At 46.0% G+C, this 13,512-nt stretch overlaps 1 protein-coding gene across 3 annotated transcripts in view; it reads left to right on the top strand.

The window, feature by feature from the left end:
* Nucleotides 1–13,512, top strand: part of Pole (DNA polymerase epsilon, catalytic subunit) — a 52,533-nt gene that overhangs the window by 2,569 nt on the left and 36,452 nt on the right. For 2 of the 3 annotated variants that reach the window (XM_010604244.3, XM_010604243.3), the window contains exons 3-20: nt 2,638–2,779; nt 3,225–3,305; nt 3,691–3,735; nt 3,855–3,947; nt 4,218–4,372; nt 6,087–6,228; nt 7,570–7,650; nt 8,600–8,707; nt 9,045–9,155; nt 9,385–9,470; nt 9,947–10,066; nt 11,442–11,574; nt 11,783–11,896; nt 12,153–12,365; nt 12,602–12,709; nt 12,878–13,006; nt 13,102–13,204; nt 13,291–13,437. In XM_010604244.3, coding sequence (XP_010602546.1) covers nt 2,638–2,779; nt 3,225–3,305; nt 3,691–3,735; nt 3,855–3,947; nt 4,218–4,372; nt 6,087–6,228; nt 7,570–7,650; nt 8,600–8,707; nt 9,045–9,155; nt 9,385–9,470; nt 9,947–10,066; nt 11,442–11,574; nt 11,783–11,896; nt 12,153–12,365; nt 12,602–12,709; nt 12,878–13,006; nt 13,102–13,204; nt 13,291–13,437 — 2,111 coding nt within the window. The remainder of the gene's footprint in view (nt 1–2,637; nt 2,780–3,224; nt 3,306–3,690; nt 3,736–3,854; nt 3,948–4,217; nt 4,373–6,086; nt 6,229–7,569; nt 7,651–8,599; nt 8,708–9,044; nt 9,156–9,384; nt 9,471–9,946; nt 10,067–11,441; nt 11,575–11,782; nt 11,897–12,152; nt 12,366–12,601; nt 12,710–12,877; nt 13,007–13,101; nt 13,205–13,290; nt 13,438–13,512) is intronic. The other variant, XM_010604245.3, reaches the window with a different exon arrangement.

Below are 13,512 nucleotides of genomic sequence, written 5' to 3'. Positions count from 1 at the left end.
TTTTTTTTTTTTTTTTTTTTTTAAGGCACTTGGGGCTCAAACTTGTGATCCTTCTGCCTTAGCCTCCCAGAGTGCTGGGATCACACACTTGTATTAATTACCACCCTAGGCTCCGCTCCTTGGTTTCTAAAGTAGCTCATTTGTTTGCATTAAGACAAAAAGGCACAGGATATTGGTGCTTAGCTTACATTATTGAGGACCAGTGAACATAGTTGGCTTAGGAAATAAATAAGCCTTCTGGCCAAAAGCATAAAGGATCTAGAATCTCAGAACTGTGGGTTTTAGGTTTGTTTTTGTTTGTTTTGTTTGTTTTTTGTTTGTTTGTACCAGGGATTGAACTCAGGACCTTGCACTTTCGCTGGCATGGTGCTACTGAGCTAAATCCCTGGCCCAGAAATAACATTTTTAAAAGGAAAGTTGAAATACTAATAAACTGCAGGATCACTATTTTGAAGATAGGTAAGCTGTATACTGTATAGGTATACTTGGCCATCTGATTGGGATCAGTCTGTGGTTAAAGTTTGTGAACAGTTTGGGAGAATCTGAGCCCTGGAATCAACAGGTTTGATAGGTCTGGTGGTAGAAAGTCTTCATCAGGCACTGACTTTAAGATGTGTACTAAAATCTGTATGAAGTATTATTACATGATTGTAATTAGAGAGAGGCTTGAGAAGTTCTGAGGGTTAGAAGTGAGCTCATTCTTTCCCTCCATTGGCAGAGCCCCCCCCCATCAGAGCAGTGTATACCTGTTTGTCAGTGCTTGGTTGTATTGTTTTCTAGACCCAGGGGCCCCACAAGCTTATGATACTTCTTAAGGTCTTTTTTTTTTTTTTTTTTTAACTGCAGCAGGTGTTTCTATAAACTGAATCAGTCATATGCAGTTCATAAAGAGGGGGCTGATGCCAGTAAAGTATAGAGGTTGTACTGCTTAATCTGTACTTTTTCCCAGGCAAGAAGAACTGCAACAAAGAAGTATAAGTGTTGTCTTTCATAGGAAAGGAAAAAGTTCCTAGCCGGAGTCTTGCACAAATGTGCGACTTGCTAGTTCTATTACAGGAAATTTAAATGTGAGCCCCTGAGCTTCCCTGTCGGAGGTTCACCTTTGTCATGGCATGGCTCTCAGCCCATGGCAGGTTGCTCTTCTCTCCTATGCATCTTTGGTATCTCAGCAGTCATATGTCAGCATCTCTACTCTCTTTTTTTTTGTGTTTACTTAAAAAGAAACACCTTATAATTTTGTGGTAATTATAGATTCTCTTGCATTTGTCAAAAGAAATAGAGATCCAGATCTCTGTAGTGCTAACATTGCGTATAACTAGAGTTCAATGTCAAGGCCAGAAAATTGACTTTGATCAGGTCATGCCCATGTTACATGCATTTTGACGCATGAGCATGTGTTCATCTCTGTGCAGCTTTATCATGTATGTACTCTTGCAGCTCCCACCAGTCAGTTGTAGACAGTCTGTCACACAATCCTTGACTTTTTTTTTTTTTTGGTACTGGGGATCGAACTCGGATCCTTGCACTTGCAAGGTAGGCAGCAGAACCACTAAGCTGAACCCCTATCCCTATCCTTGCCTTTTATAGCCATAGTCATTCCTCCCTTTCCCATTCCTGGGAAGATAACCTGTCTGTGTCTATAATTCTGTTTCAAAGATATAATATAAATGGCCTAGGAATTTAGCTCAGTGGTGCTACACTTGCCTTGCATGTACAAGGTCCTGAGTTTGAGCCCCGAAAACAAACCAAAAAAAAGATAAATTCAGTAATAAAGTATGTAATGAGGGCTTTGGCTTTTTTCACTCAGCATTTCTCTTGAGATTTAAGTTGTGCATATTTTTACTGAGTAGTTGTGTGAGAATAAACTATAATAAACTCTTAGGTGGTTGAAGATTATCTTGTGCTGTTTGTAGGGTTTGGCTTTTTTTCTTCAGGTTTTTTTGTTTTTTGTTTTTTTCCACTTTTCTTTTTTGGCACAGGGAATTGAACCCAGGGCCTTGTGCTGACCAGGCAGACACTGAGCTACATCCCTGGCCCTCTTCTTCAATTTTTGAGACAGGGTCTGTGTATTTCAGGCTGGACGTGACCTCGCCATGTAGCTCAGGCTGGCCTTGAATTCACAGAGTTCCTCCTGTCTCAGCCTTCCAAGTGATAGGATGCAGGCATGTGCCACCACACCCAGCTAGAATTTTGCTATTCTGAATAAAGGTGCTATTAATACCTATATGCAAATTTTTGTATGAAAATGAGTTTTCTTTTGTCTGGGATAAATGCCCAAGAATGCAATGCTGGGTTTTGTATATTCTTATCATCCTATGAGACATGGTTGCTGGTTGGTTAATGTTAATAGTTATAATTTCTGAGGAGCCTGCCTCAGCTATACTTTTCCCACAAATCTTGTTATGTTGTTGAGTTTTGGCCCAGTACTAGAGATCGAACTCAGGACCTCATGCTTGCAAAGCAGGCATGGTGCCATTGAGCTAAATCCCTGGCCCTAATTTCAAGGTCTTAAGAAATGTGTATGCTGTGCCATATCAGAGACACTGACACTAGTCTTAAAGTGTGCTTACACTAGGGTTAAGGCTATGGGGTTGGTTGTGTCATGGGTGGTAAGCCTAAACTCCCTCTTTCCATCAGGGATGATGGCCCCTCTTCCTCAATCTCAGCACTCAAGCGTCTGGAGCGGAGTCAGTGGATGGATAAGATGGACATGCGATTTGGCTTTGAGAGGCTGAAGGAGCCTGGTGAGAAGACTGGCTGGCTCATCAACATGCACCCTGTAAGCACCTGTGTTGCTCAGCCCTCTGCTCTGTGGCGGTGGCTACACCCCTTCCTGTAACACAGTCCTTATCTGAAGAACAGGTGACAGGTTGGGGTTATCTGAAAAGTCTGGATGGTACAGGTGGGAGATGATTCTTCGTAGCTCTCCTTTTCTCTTTAACATCATTGAGGGCCACAAAGTGGTGGCCATTATGAGAAGAGACTAAGATGAGGGTCATCACTGTGAGCCATTGGAATTAAAAAAAAAAAAAAAAAGCTTCCAGGGAAGTCTATTGGGAGTTGTTACTACCGTGTACCTGTGAATGAGGCGGTGTGTCGGGTAGCATTAAGAGCCAGATTGGAGGGATTTTTTTAGTATTCACTTTCCCAAGACTAGCCATCCATGGCTCCTAGACTTGTAAAGAATTGTCTGTGCATGTCTATGTCACCTGCTTCTCTTGCAGACTGAGATTTTAGATGAAGATAAACGCTTAGTCAGTGCTGTAGATTACTACTTTATTCAAGATGATGGCAACAGGTTTAAGGTAAGCCACTGGCCGCAAGAAGCTAAAATCCACTTGTGAGGAGCAGTTGTCAGAAATGATGGGCATTCCCTTAGCTCCACAGCCATCAGGAAGGGCATGGGGGTCGCCTATTGTGCAGATGCCTGTAGCCTGTGAGGAGCAGAGCCCCCAAAAGCCACCTAAGTCCCTTGAAGATGAGAAAAGTCAGCTCAGGTAATAAAGCTGAGTTGTCCCATAGGCTCTTAGAGAAAATTCAAGCAAAACCAGACTTCCTGAGTGCTTCTCTCTTAAGAGCTGTCCAGGTCCAGGATGCCTTGGATCCAGGCTGCCATGGGCTGTATCTGCAGATAATCTGTCTTCACTATTTTGTCTTTCTCTTCATTCCTGGTTGGCCTTGTTTTTGCAGGTGGCCTTGCCCTACAAGCCATATTTCTACATTGCAACCAGAAAGGTATGTCTCTTTCATAGAGTCAAGTTAGATGACCTGTACGTGGTTCTGTGGTAGGCTTCATATAGGCAAGAAAGTAGTTCTTAATAACAGAAAATCCTTTAATTTTTATTCTGATTTAGGATTGTGAGCGGGAAGTTTCATCTTTTGTTTCCAAGAAGTTTCAGGGTAAAGTTGCAAAAGTAGAGACTGTCCCCAAGGAGGATCTGGACTTGGTGAGTCCCTTCCATACCTGGGGCAATGAGGCTGGTGTGCACTGCCATTTCAGGCTGGGTTGGAATAGGGAGAAAGATCACTTACTAGGAGGGGGCAGTCTGGATGATGGGGATGCTGATTGTTCTCAGAGTCTTCTCAGGGAACTCTGGTCCCATTGATTGGTGCTACATGCAGAAGTGGACAAGGTGCTTTGATGCTACTACTCTTGTCTGCTCTCCCTAAATTATTCTCTGTTTAAAACTTATGAGCATAATCTCTCCACTTTATAGCCAAATCACTTAGTGGGTCTGAAGCGAAATTACATCAAGCTGTCCTTCCACACTGTGGAGGATCTCGTCAAGGTGAGGAAAGAGGTTTCTCCTGCTGTGAAGAAGAATCGGGAACAAGACCACACCAGCGATGCATACACATCTATGCTCTCCAGGTAAGCTTTTTAGGAGCAGAGTATCAGCTGGTCCAGCATGGCAGGGTAGATAAGTGGTAGGAAGACTGTGGTGAATTGCCCTAGTGATTGTATTGTCCCATATTGAAACACTTGAGCAACTGGGTACCAAGTTGCCCAGTGCCTTCCTATGTTTTATGTTTTAACTCTCTCCTTCCTTGTGTGGGGAAGTTGGCTCTTGGCTCTAAAATTGAGTTGATTTTTTTTTTCTTTTTGAGACTCACTATGTAGTTCAGGCTGGCCTTAAATGTAGCCCAGGGTGTCAACTTGTTAACTGTGACAGTCCTCCTGCCTCAGCCTCTTGAGTGCTGAGGTTACAGGCATGCACTACCACACCCAACTGAGTTGGTTTTAACAATAGACATTTTAGGGCTGGGATGTAGCTCTGTGGCACTGGGCCTGCCTGGCCAGCACGAGGTCCTGAGTTCAATCTCTGGTACCACAAACAAATGAAAAAAAAGTAGACATTTTGGAAAGATCCCTCATCCAGCACTCTAGTAAATTGGTTTACATAGCATGTCTTCCCTGGAGAAATTTGGGTATGTTACAGAGAAGATTAAGTACAGAGTGCCAAGCACAGTTAATCAAATGTTGAGATGTCAACAGCAACAGGAAGCAGGTCAGTTGCACAGGCAGCAGCTGTGGAAAACTGACATCTAGAAATCCTCTGTTAGAAGGCCGAGGATTTAGCTCAGTGGTTTGGTGGACTGCCTTGCAAGCACAAGGACCCGAGTTCAATCCCCAGTACCAAAAAAAAAAAAAAAGAAAGAAATCCTGTGTTAGAGATTTAATGGCTTCATGTAGAACTTGGCTGCAGCATGGGTTTCAGATGCCTGTACCTCATAGGAATCAAAGCCTATGGTCTCCACAGAAGTACTGCCTATTGTATGTGCCACATCTACTAAACTGGCCCCCAGTTACCCTGCACATGATTACACTGGGAAGAGCAAGGTTCCAGAGTTGCAGTTTTTCCAGAAATCCAGTGGGGTGCTGTCCACCTGATGTGAGGCCTACCTGGCCAAATACTTTCCAGACCATCATGGCACTGGCTGTGGAGGGACTCCACGCTGCCTCATCAATCTCTACCCCGCTGCACAGCCCAGAAACTAGAGTAAGGCTGCAGAGGACTCATTGGTTTTGTTTTGTGGCATAAAAAAGCCCTTTGAATTTTCACTTTCTTCACTTGGATGGTCTGCTTACCATTTGTACAAAAAAATATGAAGACAGTGTTTTGGTTTATGAAATGTGTATGACCTGTCCGCTGTTAGAGCAGTTTGACTGTTAAAACAGTTGCTGAGTGACACTGCACTCTATGTTTGGGCTCTGGATGAAGGTTACTCATTAGTGTGTTTGTGCTGATGTCCTCAGGGCAGAGATTGCAGTCTTAAGCATGGAGTGCAGAAACCTCGCCTGCATTTGGTTGTGACTAAAGACATAAGTCACGACCAGGTGTATGAAATTAGAAGGCAGTCGCCTTGGGGCTTTTCCCATCTTGCAATAAAATGTAAATAAAAATTATTTGCAGCCTCTATATTCATAGAGCAGTTTGTTTCAAAAGGTTATTATGACTTATTTTGACTGGAATAAATGCATGAATAAAAATAATAGGAAATAAGAGCTTAAGAAAAGCATGCTCTGGGGCCAAGGATTTATCTCAGTGTAGTTGAGTCAGCTTCTCTTTCTCTGTATTTCCTAGCGTTCTTCAAGGAGGCAGTGTAATCACTGATGAAGAGGAAACCTCCAAGAAGATAGCTGACCAACTGAACAACATAGTAGACATGCGCGAGTATGACATCCCCTACCACATCCGCCTCTCCATCGACCTCAAGATTCATGTGGTGAGGGAAATTCCTAACAGCCAGCAGATGATGCATTTAAATTCACGGAGAAATAGACTTCTTTTTTTTTTTTTTTAATTGGTACATTTTAGTTATACAATACAGTTACATTCATCATTGGGATCTTGTACCTTTCCATGATTTATCTTGGTTCTTATTTTTCCCCATTCCCCAGCCCTTCCTTCTCTGTTTACAAAGACATTGTTTCCATGTTTTTCCGTTTCACATTTTTTTTCTTTTCCCTTTTTACTTTTCCTCTACCCCTCCCATTTCCACTACTCCTTTAGACCTTTTCTTCCTGTTACACAATAAAGCGAGCAGAATGCACTTAAATTCACGGAGAAATAGACTTTTTTTTTTTTTTTTTTAATTGGTACATTTTAGTTATACAATACAGTTACATTCATCATTGGGATCTTGTACCTTTCCATGATTTATCTTGGTTCTTATTTTTCCCCATTCCCCAGCCCTTCCTTCTCTGTTTACAAAGACATTGTTTCCATGTTTTTCCGTTTCACATTTTTTTTCTTTTCCCTTTTTACTTTTCCTCTACCCCTCCCATTTCCACTACTCCTTTAGACCTTTTCTTCCTGTTACACAATATCAATTATACATTTTGATCTTTATTTACATTTTTAGTTTTTTTAATTAATTAATTTTATTGGTACATTTAAGGTATACAATGTAGTGACATTCATCATCAGAAATTTGCACCTTTACATAATCTATCTTGGTTCTTATTTTTTCCCCATTCCCCTGACCTCCTTTCAACCCCTTTACCCCTCCTACAAAACTTTGTTTCCATTTTTCTTTTTCTGTTAATTCGATTCCCATCTACATTTTTAGTTTTTCACACCAGAGAAACTATTCATTATTTACATATGTATGACTTACTAATTTCACTTAAGAGTGTGGACTCAGTGTGCGTCCACTTAGCTATAAATATCTCTAGTTTCTCATTCTTTATGGCTGAGTAGTACTCCCATTTTATTAAAAAACCACATCTTTATCTAGTCTCCAGTTCATGGCTAATTGGGCTGTTTCCAAATTTTAGCTATTACAAATTATGGTGCTATAAATATGGGTGAGCATATATCGCTATGGTACAATACTTTTAACTCTTTTGGGACGATACCCAGCAGAGGAATATCTGGGTCAAATGGGACTTCTAAACCTAGTTGTTTGAGGTATCTCCATATTGATTTCCACAGTGGTTGCACCAGTCTGCATTCCCACCAACACTGAAAAAGTGTTCCTATCTCCCCACAACCCCACCAGCATTTATTATTGGTTGATTTTGAGCATAGACATTCTTTAGTTAATGCCCTACATGTCCTGCAGGCTCACTGGTACAATGTCAGATACCGAGGAAATGCTTTTCCAGTAGAAATCATCCGCCGAGATGACCTCGTTGAACGGCCTGTAAGTACTGCTTGTGTTTCCTCCATCCTACAGGTTCACCTACAAGTGTTCTGGAGAGGTCAAGTTGAATGGTGAGGAGAGAATTCTTGCTTCTTTTTTCTGAAATACTTTCTAAAAAGAATTATAGAATTAGAATTTTTCTCATCAGTTTTTGAACTGAGAATATAATTTCATTTCAGTATTTGAGCCAGGTAGATTTGAACCTCTGAGGGAAGGCTGTGACTTCCACTTGGGCAGTCGGTAGTGGAGTGACTGATGAAAATGGATTTATACCTGGAAGGCCTGAGCTGAAGTGTGGCTTCATGATTCTGGGAAAGTCTTGATACAGTTTTCTGATTCCAAAGATGATGTTAGCTGTGCCACAGGGCTGTAAAGGTCTAAACAAGGCAGTTGGGGTTCTTTTTGGTGCTGGGGATCAAACTTAGGAACTTGCGCTTGAGAGGCAGGCACAGTGCCACTAAGCTAAATCCCCAACCCAAGGTAATCATTTTAAGGAGCCTTGAGACTAATGTTCTGAAGGGTACTCTGACAGCTTTGGCCTTTGTTTCTTACGTGTTTGAGTTTTCACACCATCAGTGAGCTGTGGTTTTCTGAAGATAGGTCAGTCAATCTAAGATACTTCTCAACTCTTCTGGAGCCTTTCAGCTCTTACTTTTAGCAGAGATGAGAGTCATTTTCTGGGAGTCCAAGGAGGATTCCAGACCTTTTCTGGCTTTTTTTCCCCAGTACTCAAGGGCATTCTACTACTGTACTACATCCCCAACCCTTCTCATTTATTCATTCATTTATTTTATTTCAAGACAAGGTCTCCCTGAGTTGCCCAGACAAGCTTTGAACTTAGGATCCTCCTGCCCTTACCTCCCGGTAGCTGGTATTGCAGATGTGTGCTACCACTCCTGGCCCTTGGCTTGTTTTATTGCTGATTCAGGCTACATTTTTGTTCCTCCAGGACCCTGTGGTTTTGGCATTTGACATTGAGACAACCAAACTGCCCCTCAAATTTCCTGATGCAGAGACGGACCAGATTATGATGATTTCCTACATGATCGATGGCCAGGTGAGCTGAATGCCTTGTGGGAAGTCAGCTCCCTGGGATGGGGACCTTGTGTGGTCCCTGCACTAAAGCAGGGTACACCCTGTGTTTAGTATGTGCTGAGGGGACAGTGTATGATTAGAGTCCAGGAATGTGAACAATAAGTTGTTCTGATTTCAGCCACACCCCTCCCTCCTAACAGAAATCTAGGACACCTGGGGCTCTTCTGGAGACAATGAGATGCCTTAAGTGGCTACAGAGTTCTTGGTGATGAGAGCCACTGGACTGTTCGGTAGTGTTGAAAGATGTTTCTCAGCTTTGTTCTGTCTGACTTGTGTTGAATGCTAATGACCTTATCCAGGGCTACCTCATCACCAATAGGGAGATTGTTTCAGAAGATATCGAGGATTTTGAGTTCACCCCCAAGCCAGAATATGAAGGGCCCTTCTATGTCTTCAATGAACCAGATGAGGTAACTGCCTGTGATCGGGAGAAGGTGGGAAGAAGTGTGGTGACTTTTTAGAGAACTTGGCATCATTGAATAAGGGCTGCAGCTCAGCCAGCTTCCAGGCAAGACAGTGGACTGATGTGAAGGCTAGTCCCCAGCCTTCTTTCTGAGAGATGTTTCTGGGGGAGATGTTTGGAAATAGCTGGAAGCAGAGAAGAAGTGACACTCTGACTGCTTGATTTGTTGAGCTCAGGTCCATCTGATCCAGAGATGGTTTGAGCACATCCAGGAGACCAAACCCACCATTATGGTGACCTACAATGGAGACTTTTTTGACTGGTGAGGTTCATGTCCTGTTTGTGGGTAACTAGCAAGTATCAGGGAGGGAGGTGGTAAGAGACCTCTGCCTCATAACCATGAGTGGATTTCTCCTTCTGATGGAGGAGAGGTTGGGGTGAGAGGTTCCAGTTTACTTTGGGATCTCCTGAGCACCGTCTTCCATGTGTCTGAGGAGGAACAAAGGAAGGAGAAGCAGAGAATAACCTGAAACATGGCATGGTGACACATGTCTATGATGCCAGCTATTCAGGATGCTGAGGCAGGAGGATTGAAAATGTGAGCCCCCGCTGGGCAATTTAGTGACTTATTAAGACCTTGTCTCAAGATAAAAAGGGAGCAAGGGAGCTGAGGCTGTAGCTCAGTGCGAAACCCTGGGTTCATTCCCCAGTACTAACCACACACACACACACACACACACACACACACACACACACGCACACACAAAGGCAAGACTAACCTGCCTCTTTTGTTCCCAGGCCATTTGTGGAGGCCAGAGCAGCAGCCCATGGCCTGAGCATGTATCAGGAGATAGGATTCCAGAAAGACAGCCAGGGCGAGTATAAGGCACCACAGTGCATCCACATGGACTGCCTCAGGTAAGAATCTGGCCTGTGTGCGAAGTTGGAGAGTTCTCATGAGATGAGCCAGTTGATGGTAGTTGGGGAGGACAGTGGCCTCAGAGAAGCAGCTTGGTCTGGAGCACAGCCTGTCTGGTTCTGCAAGCCTGGGGTATGCGGGTTCTGACTGCTACTCATCCTGCTGTCAGCTACAGATTCTGAGCATCCAGAAGGAGACCAGTGGGCTGGGGTCTGCAGGATGAGCATTCACAGACAAACCAGGGCCTGCTGCAGGCCAAGGGGCAAAGTGTCAGTGGCTCAGAGGGGCAGAAGGCCCTGGTGTTGGGGCTCAGCAGGCCTAAAGTTGGAGAACAGGTATGAATGTGGAAATGTACAGAGGCTGGAGAGGCAGCTTCTGGCTGGCCTGGAGGTTGGCTCTGACATCTCAGCATTGGGGGTAGAAAGGAGTCAGGAGGCTGAGCTGGTTTGCAGTGTGCCGGCTGGGTGAGTTGGTCCAAGGCAAAGAGAAGAGAAGGACTTGGCTCTGCTGAGGTGAGTGAATAGGTCAGAGGTGGTTTTTGGCATCTCTGTTGACCTGGAGCCCCTTCCCATGTGGAGAGGCCTCTGCCGTCTGTCCTGGATCAGGAATCTGGTACCTGAGTCTGGGCAAAAGCCTTGGTAGTTGACAGACTCCCTTTTTTTTTTTTGTACTGAGGATCCAACTCAGGCCCTTGCTGCTTGCAAGGCAAGTGCCAGAACCACTGAGCTAAATCCCCACCTAATAAACTCTTAAGATGAGAAGTAAGCAGAGGAGAAGTCTGAGCTGCAGGGAGGGGCTGCAGGATTCATAGAGATGGAAGTCTTGGGACATGAAGCCTGGCTGTGGCACTGGCAGTTGTAGTACCAAGGAGCATGTTGAGCTATAGAGACCTGAAGGCAGCAGAATGTAGAAGAAGGTGGTAGGTGCCTTCTAGAGATGGGTGGTCCTGACTGTTTCTATGCTGAAGGAGGGGTGTGAAGAGATAAGCCTGCAGAACACAGAAGGAGGTCCTAGAGGTGCAGAGAGGGGCCTGGGACTGGACAATAGGAGGAGGAAAGGAAAGCCCCATGGGGTGCTGAGAACAATGCAAGGGGGGCAGAGAGGGGTCTGGGGAGAGGCCTTTTCTTCTCTGATAAAAGGCGGAGTTTCTGCTGAAGTGGGAGGTAAGTAGAGGCCTGAGAACACCCTCACATTTCCTCCTGTCTTGGGGTCCATCTGTGAGAGTAGGTCCAGGTGATTTGTTCTGTGAGGCCTGCCATGGGGGAGGGAGTCTGTATCTTGGTTGCTGTCAGGACCCTCTGCCCCTCTGTGTTGTGCCATCTTGCTGGCCTTTGTGTTAGTCATCTCTAGCATTTGTTCTTCTTCCCTTCCCAGGTGGGTGAAGAGGGACAGCTACCTCCCTGTGGGTAGTCATAATCTCAAGGCAGCTGCCAAAGCCAAGCTTGGGTACGACCCTGTGGAGCTAGACCCGGAGGACATGTGCCGGATGGCCACTGAGCAGCCCCAGGCACGTGAGCCATATTCCTGCTCTGCAAGCAGTCTCCAGGTCCCATGGAGTCCGGCAGCAAGGCACCTGTGCTCCTGTGCCAGCTGACTGCATCTCCCTTGGGCACCTGCTGCCTGCTGTGGGCTTGGCCCCTCACTGAACCTCGCCTCTAGGCCTCATGCTCTGTGGGAACTTAGGTCCTGACAGCAAGCTCTGGTTCCCTCCACAGACTCTGGCTACATACTCAGTGTCAGATGCTGTCGCCACTTACTACCTGTATATGAAGTACGTCCACCCATTCATCTTCGCCTTGTGCACTATCATCCCCATGGAGCCTGATGAGGTCAGCAACCCCTTGCTTCTCTGTCAGGCCCAGCTATCAGCATGCTGCTGCTCAGAGCTGGTTGGTCCTGGGGGCTGGTGGTGAAGGTGGTATAGAACTTTGTGTTCTTCAGCAAGCTCGGGGCCCTGTTGTGCCCGTGACCATGCCAGGCAAGGTCAGCAGCCACATCCATGTGTCTTTCTAGTAGGTCCTAAACTCAGTCAGGCAATCACGACAGAGGCTCGGAGGACGTAGCTGGACATGGTGTCTCCTGCAGGTGCTGCGGAAGGGCTCCGGCACACTCTGTGAGGCCTTGCTGATGGTGCAGGCCTTCCATGCTAACATCGTCTTCCCCAACAAGCAAGAGCAAGAGTTCAACAAGCTGACAGACGATGGCCACGTGCTGGATGCTGAGACCTATGTGGGGGGCCATGTGGAGGCACTGGAGTCTGGCGTGTTTCGCAGTGACATTCCCTGCCGGTTTAGAATGGTGCGCCCCAGGGCCTTCCTGGGTGTCCACTTCTCCTGTTCTTGCCCACAGAGGGCAGGGCTTTGCCCCAGGGTCCTGAGCCTACAGTGCTGTCTGTGGTGTCCTGCCCTTTGCATGGGATATGCTGGGCTCTGCATGCACTTGTGGCTGCAGAATATTACCTATGGTAATATTAGTATGGCAGGTTAGTATAGGTGCAGTTTCTGACTTGTATTCTTTTGTGTCACTTGCCCTAGAATCCTGCTGCCTTTGACTTTCTTCTGCAGCGGGTTGAGAAGACCATGCGCCATGCCATTGAAGAGGAGGAGAAGGTAGCAGTGGAGCAGGCTATCAACTTTCAAGAGGTGATTGTTTAGGGGCAGAGGTGGGCCATGCTGGGCTCTGTTCTTTAAAGTCTCGGGGCCTGGTAGCTGCCGTGCCATTCCTGGGCCCTCGTTGCTGTTGTGGTGACTGTCCAGTGCTCCAGGTCTTATCAGAACCTCCAATGTGCCTTCATTCCCCTTTCTCTTTAGGTGTGTGAGCAGATTAAGACCAAGCTCACCTCCCTGAAAGATGTTCCTAACCGAATTGAGTGTCCTCTGATCTACCACCTGGACGTGGGAGCCATGTACCCCAACATCATCCTCACAAACCGCCTGCAGGTAAAACTGATCTTCCCACAGCAGAGTTGGAGTTGTGTGCAGACCCTGTTGTCTCCTGGCTCTCACTCCCCTCCCCTCCTTCCTGTCCCTTTTAGCCCTCTGCCATGGTAGATGAGGTCACCTGTGCCGCCTGTGACTTCAACAGGCCTGGGGCAAATTGCCAGAGGAAGATGGCCTGGCAGTGGAGAGGCGAGTTCAGTGAGTGTTGATTCCAGAAGATTCTGGACAGGGTGGGAGCCCAGGCAGCATCTCCACTGGAACCTGTCATGTGACTTCCCTCCCAGTGCCGGCCAGTCGCAGTGAGTACCATCGGATCCAACACCAGCTGGAATCAGAGAAGTTCCCTCCGTTGTTCCCAGAGGGGGCAGTGCGGGCCTTCCATGAGCTGTCGCGAGAGGAGCAAGCCAAATATGAGAAGCGAAGGCTAGCAGGTGAGCAGCTGGGCAGTTCCGTTGCAGACCACAGCTCTTTCCTGCCCACCGGTGCTGACACAGAAGCTAGAGGTT

This window comes from Fukomys damarensis, unplaced genomic scaffold (genome assembly GCF_012274545.1).
Source record: "Fukomys damarensis isolate Sample0158 unplaced genomic scaffold, DMR_v1.0_HiC HiC_scaffold_12, whole genome shotgun sequence".
Classification (NCBI taxonomy): Eukaryota; Metazoa; Chordata; class Mammalia; order Rodentia; family Bathyergidae; genus Fukomys; species Fukomys damarensis.
The sequence above is the reverse complement of the archived record's forward strand: the minus strand, read 5'-3'. Positions and strand labels throughout refer to the sequence as shown.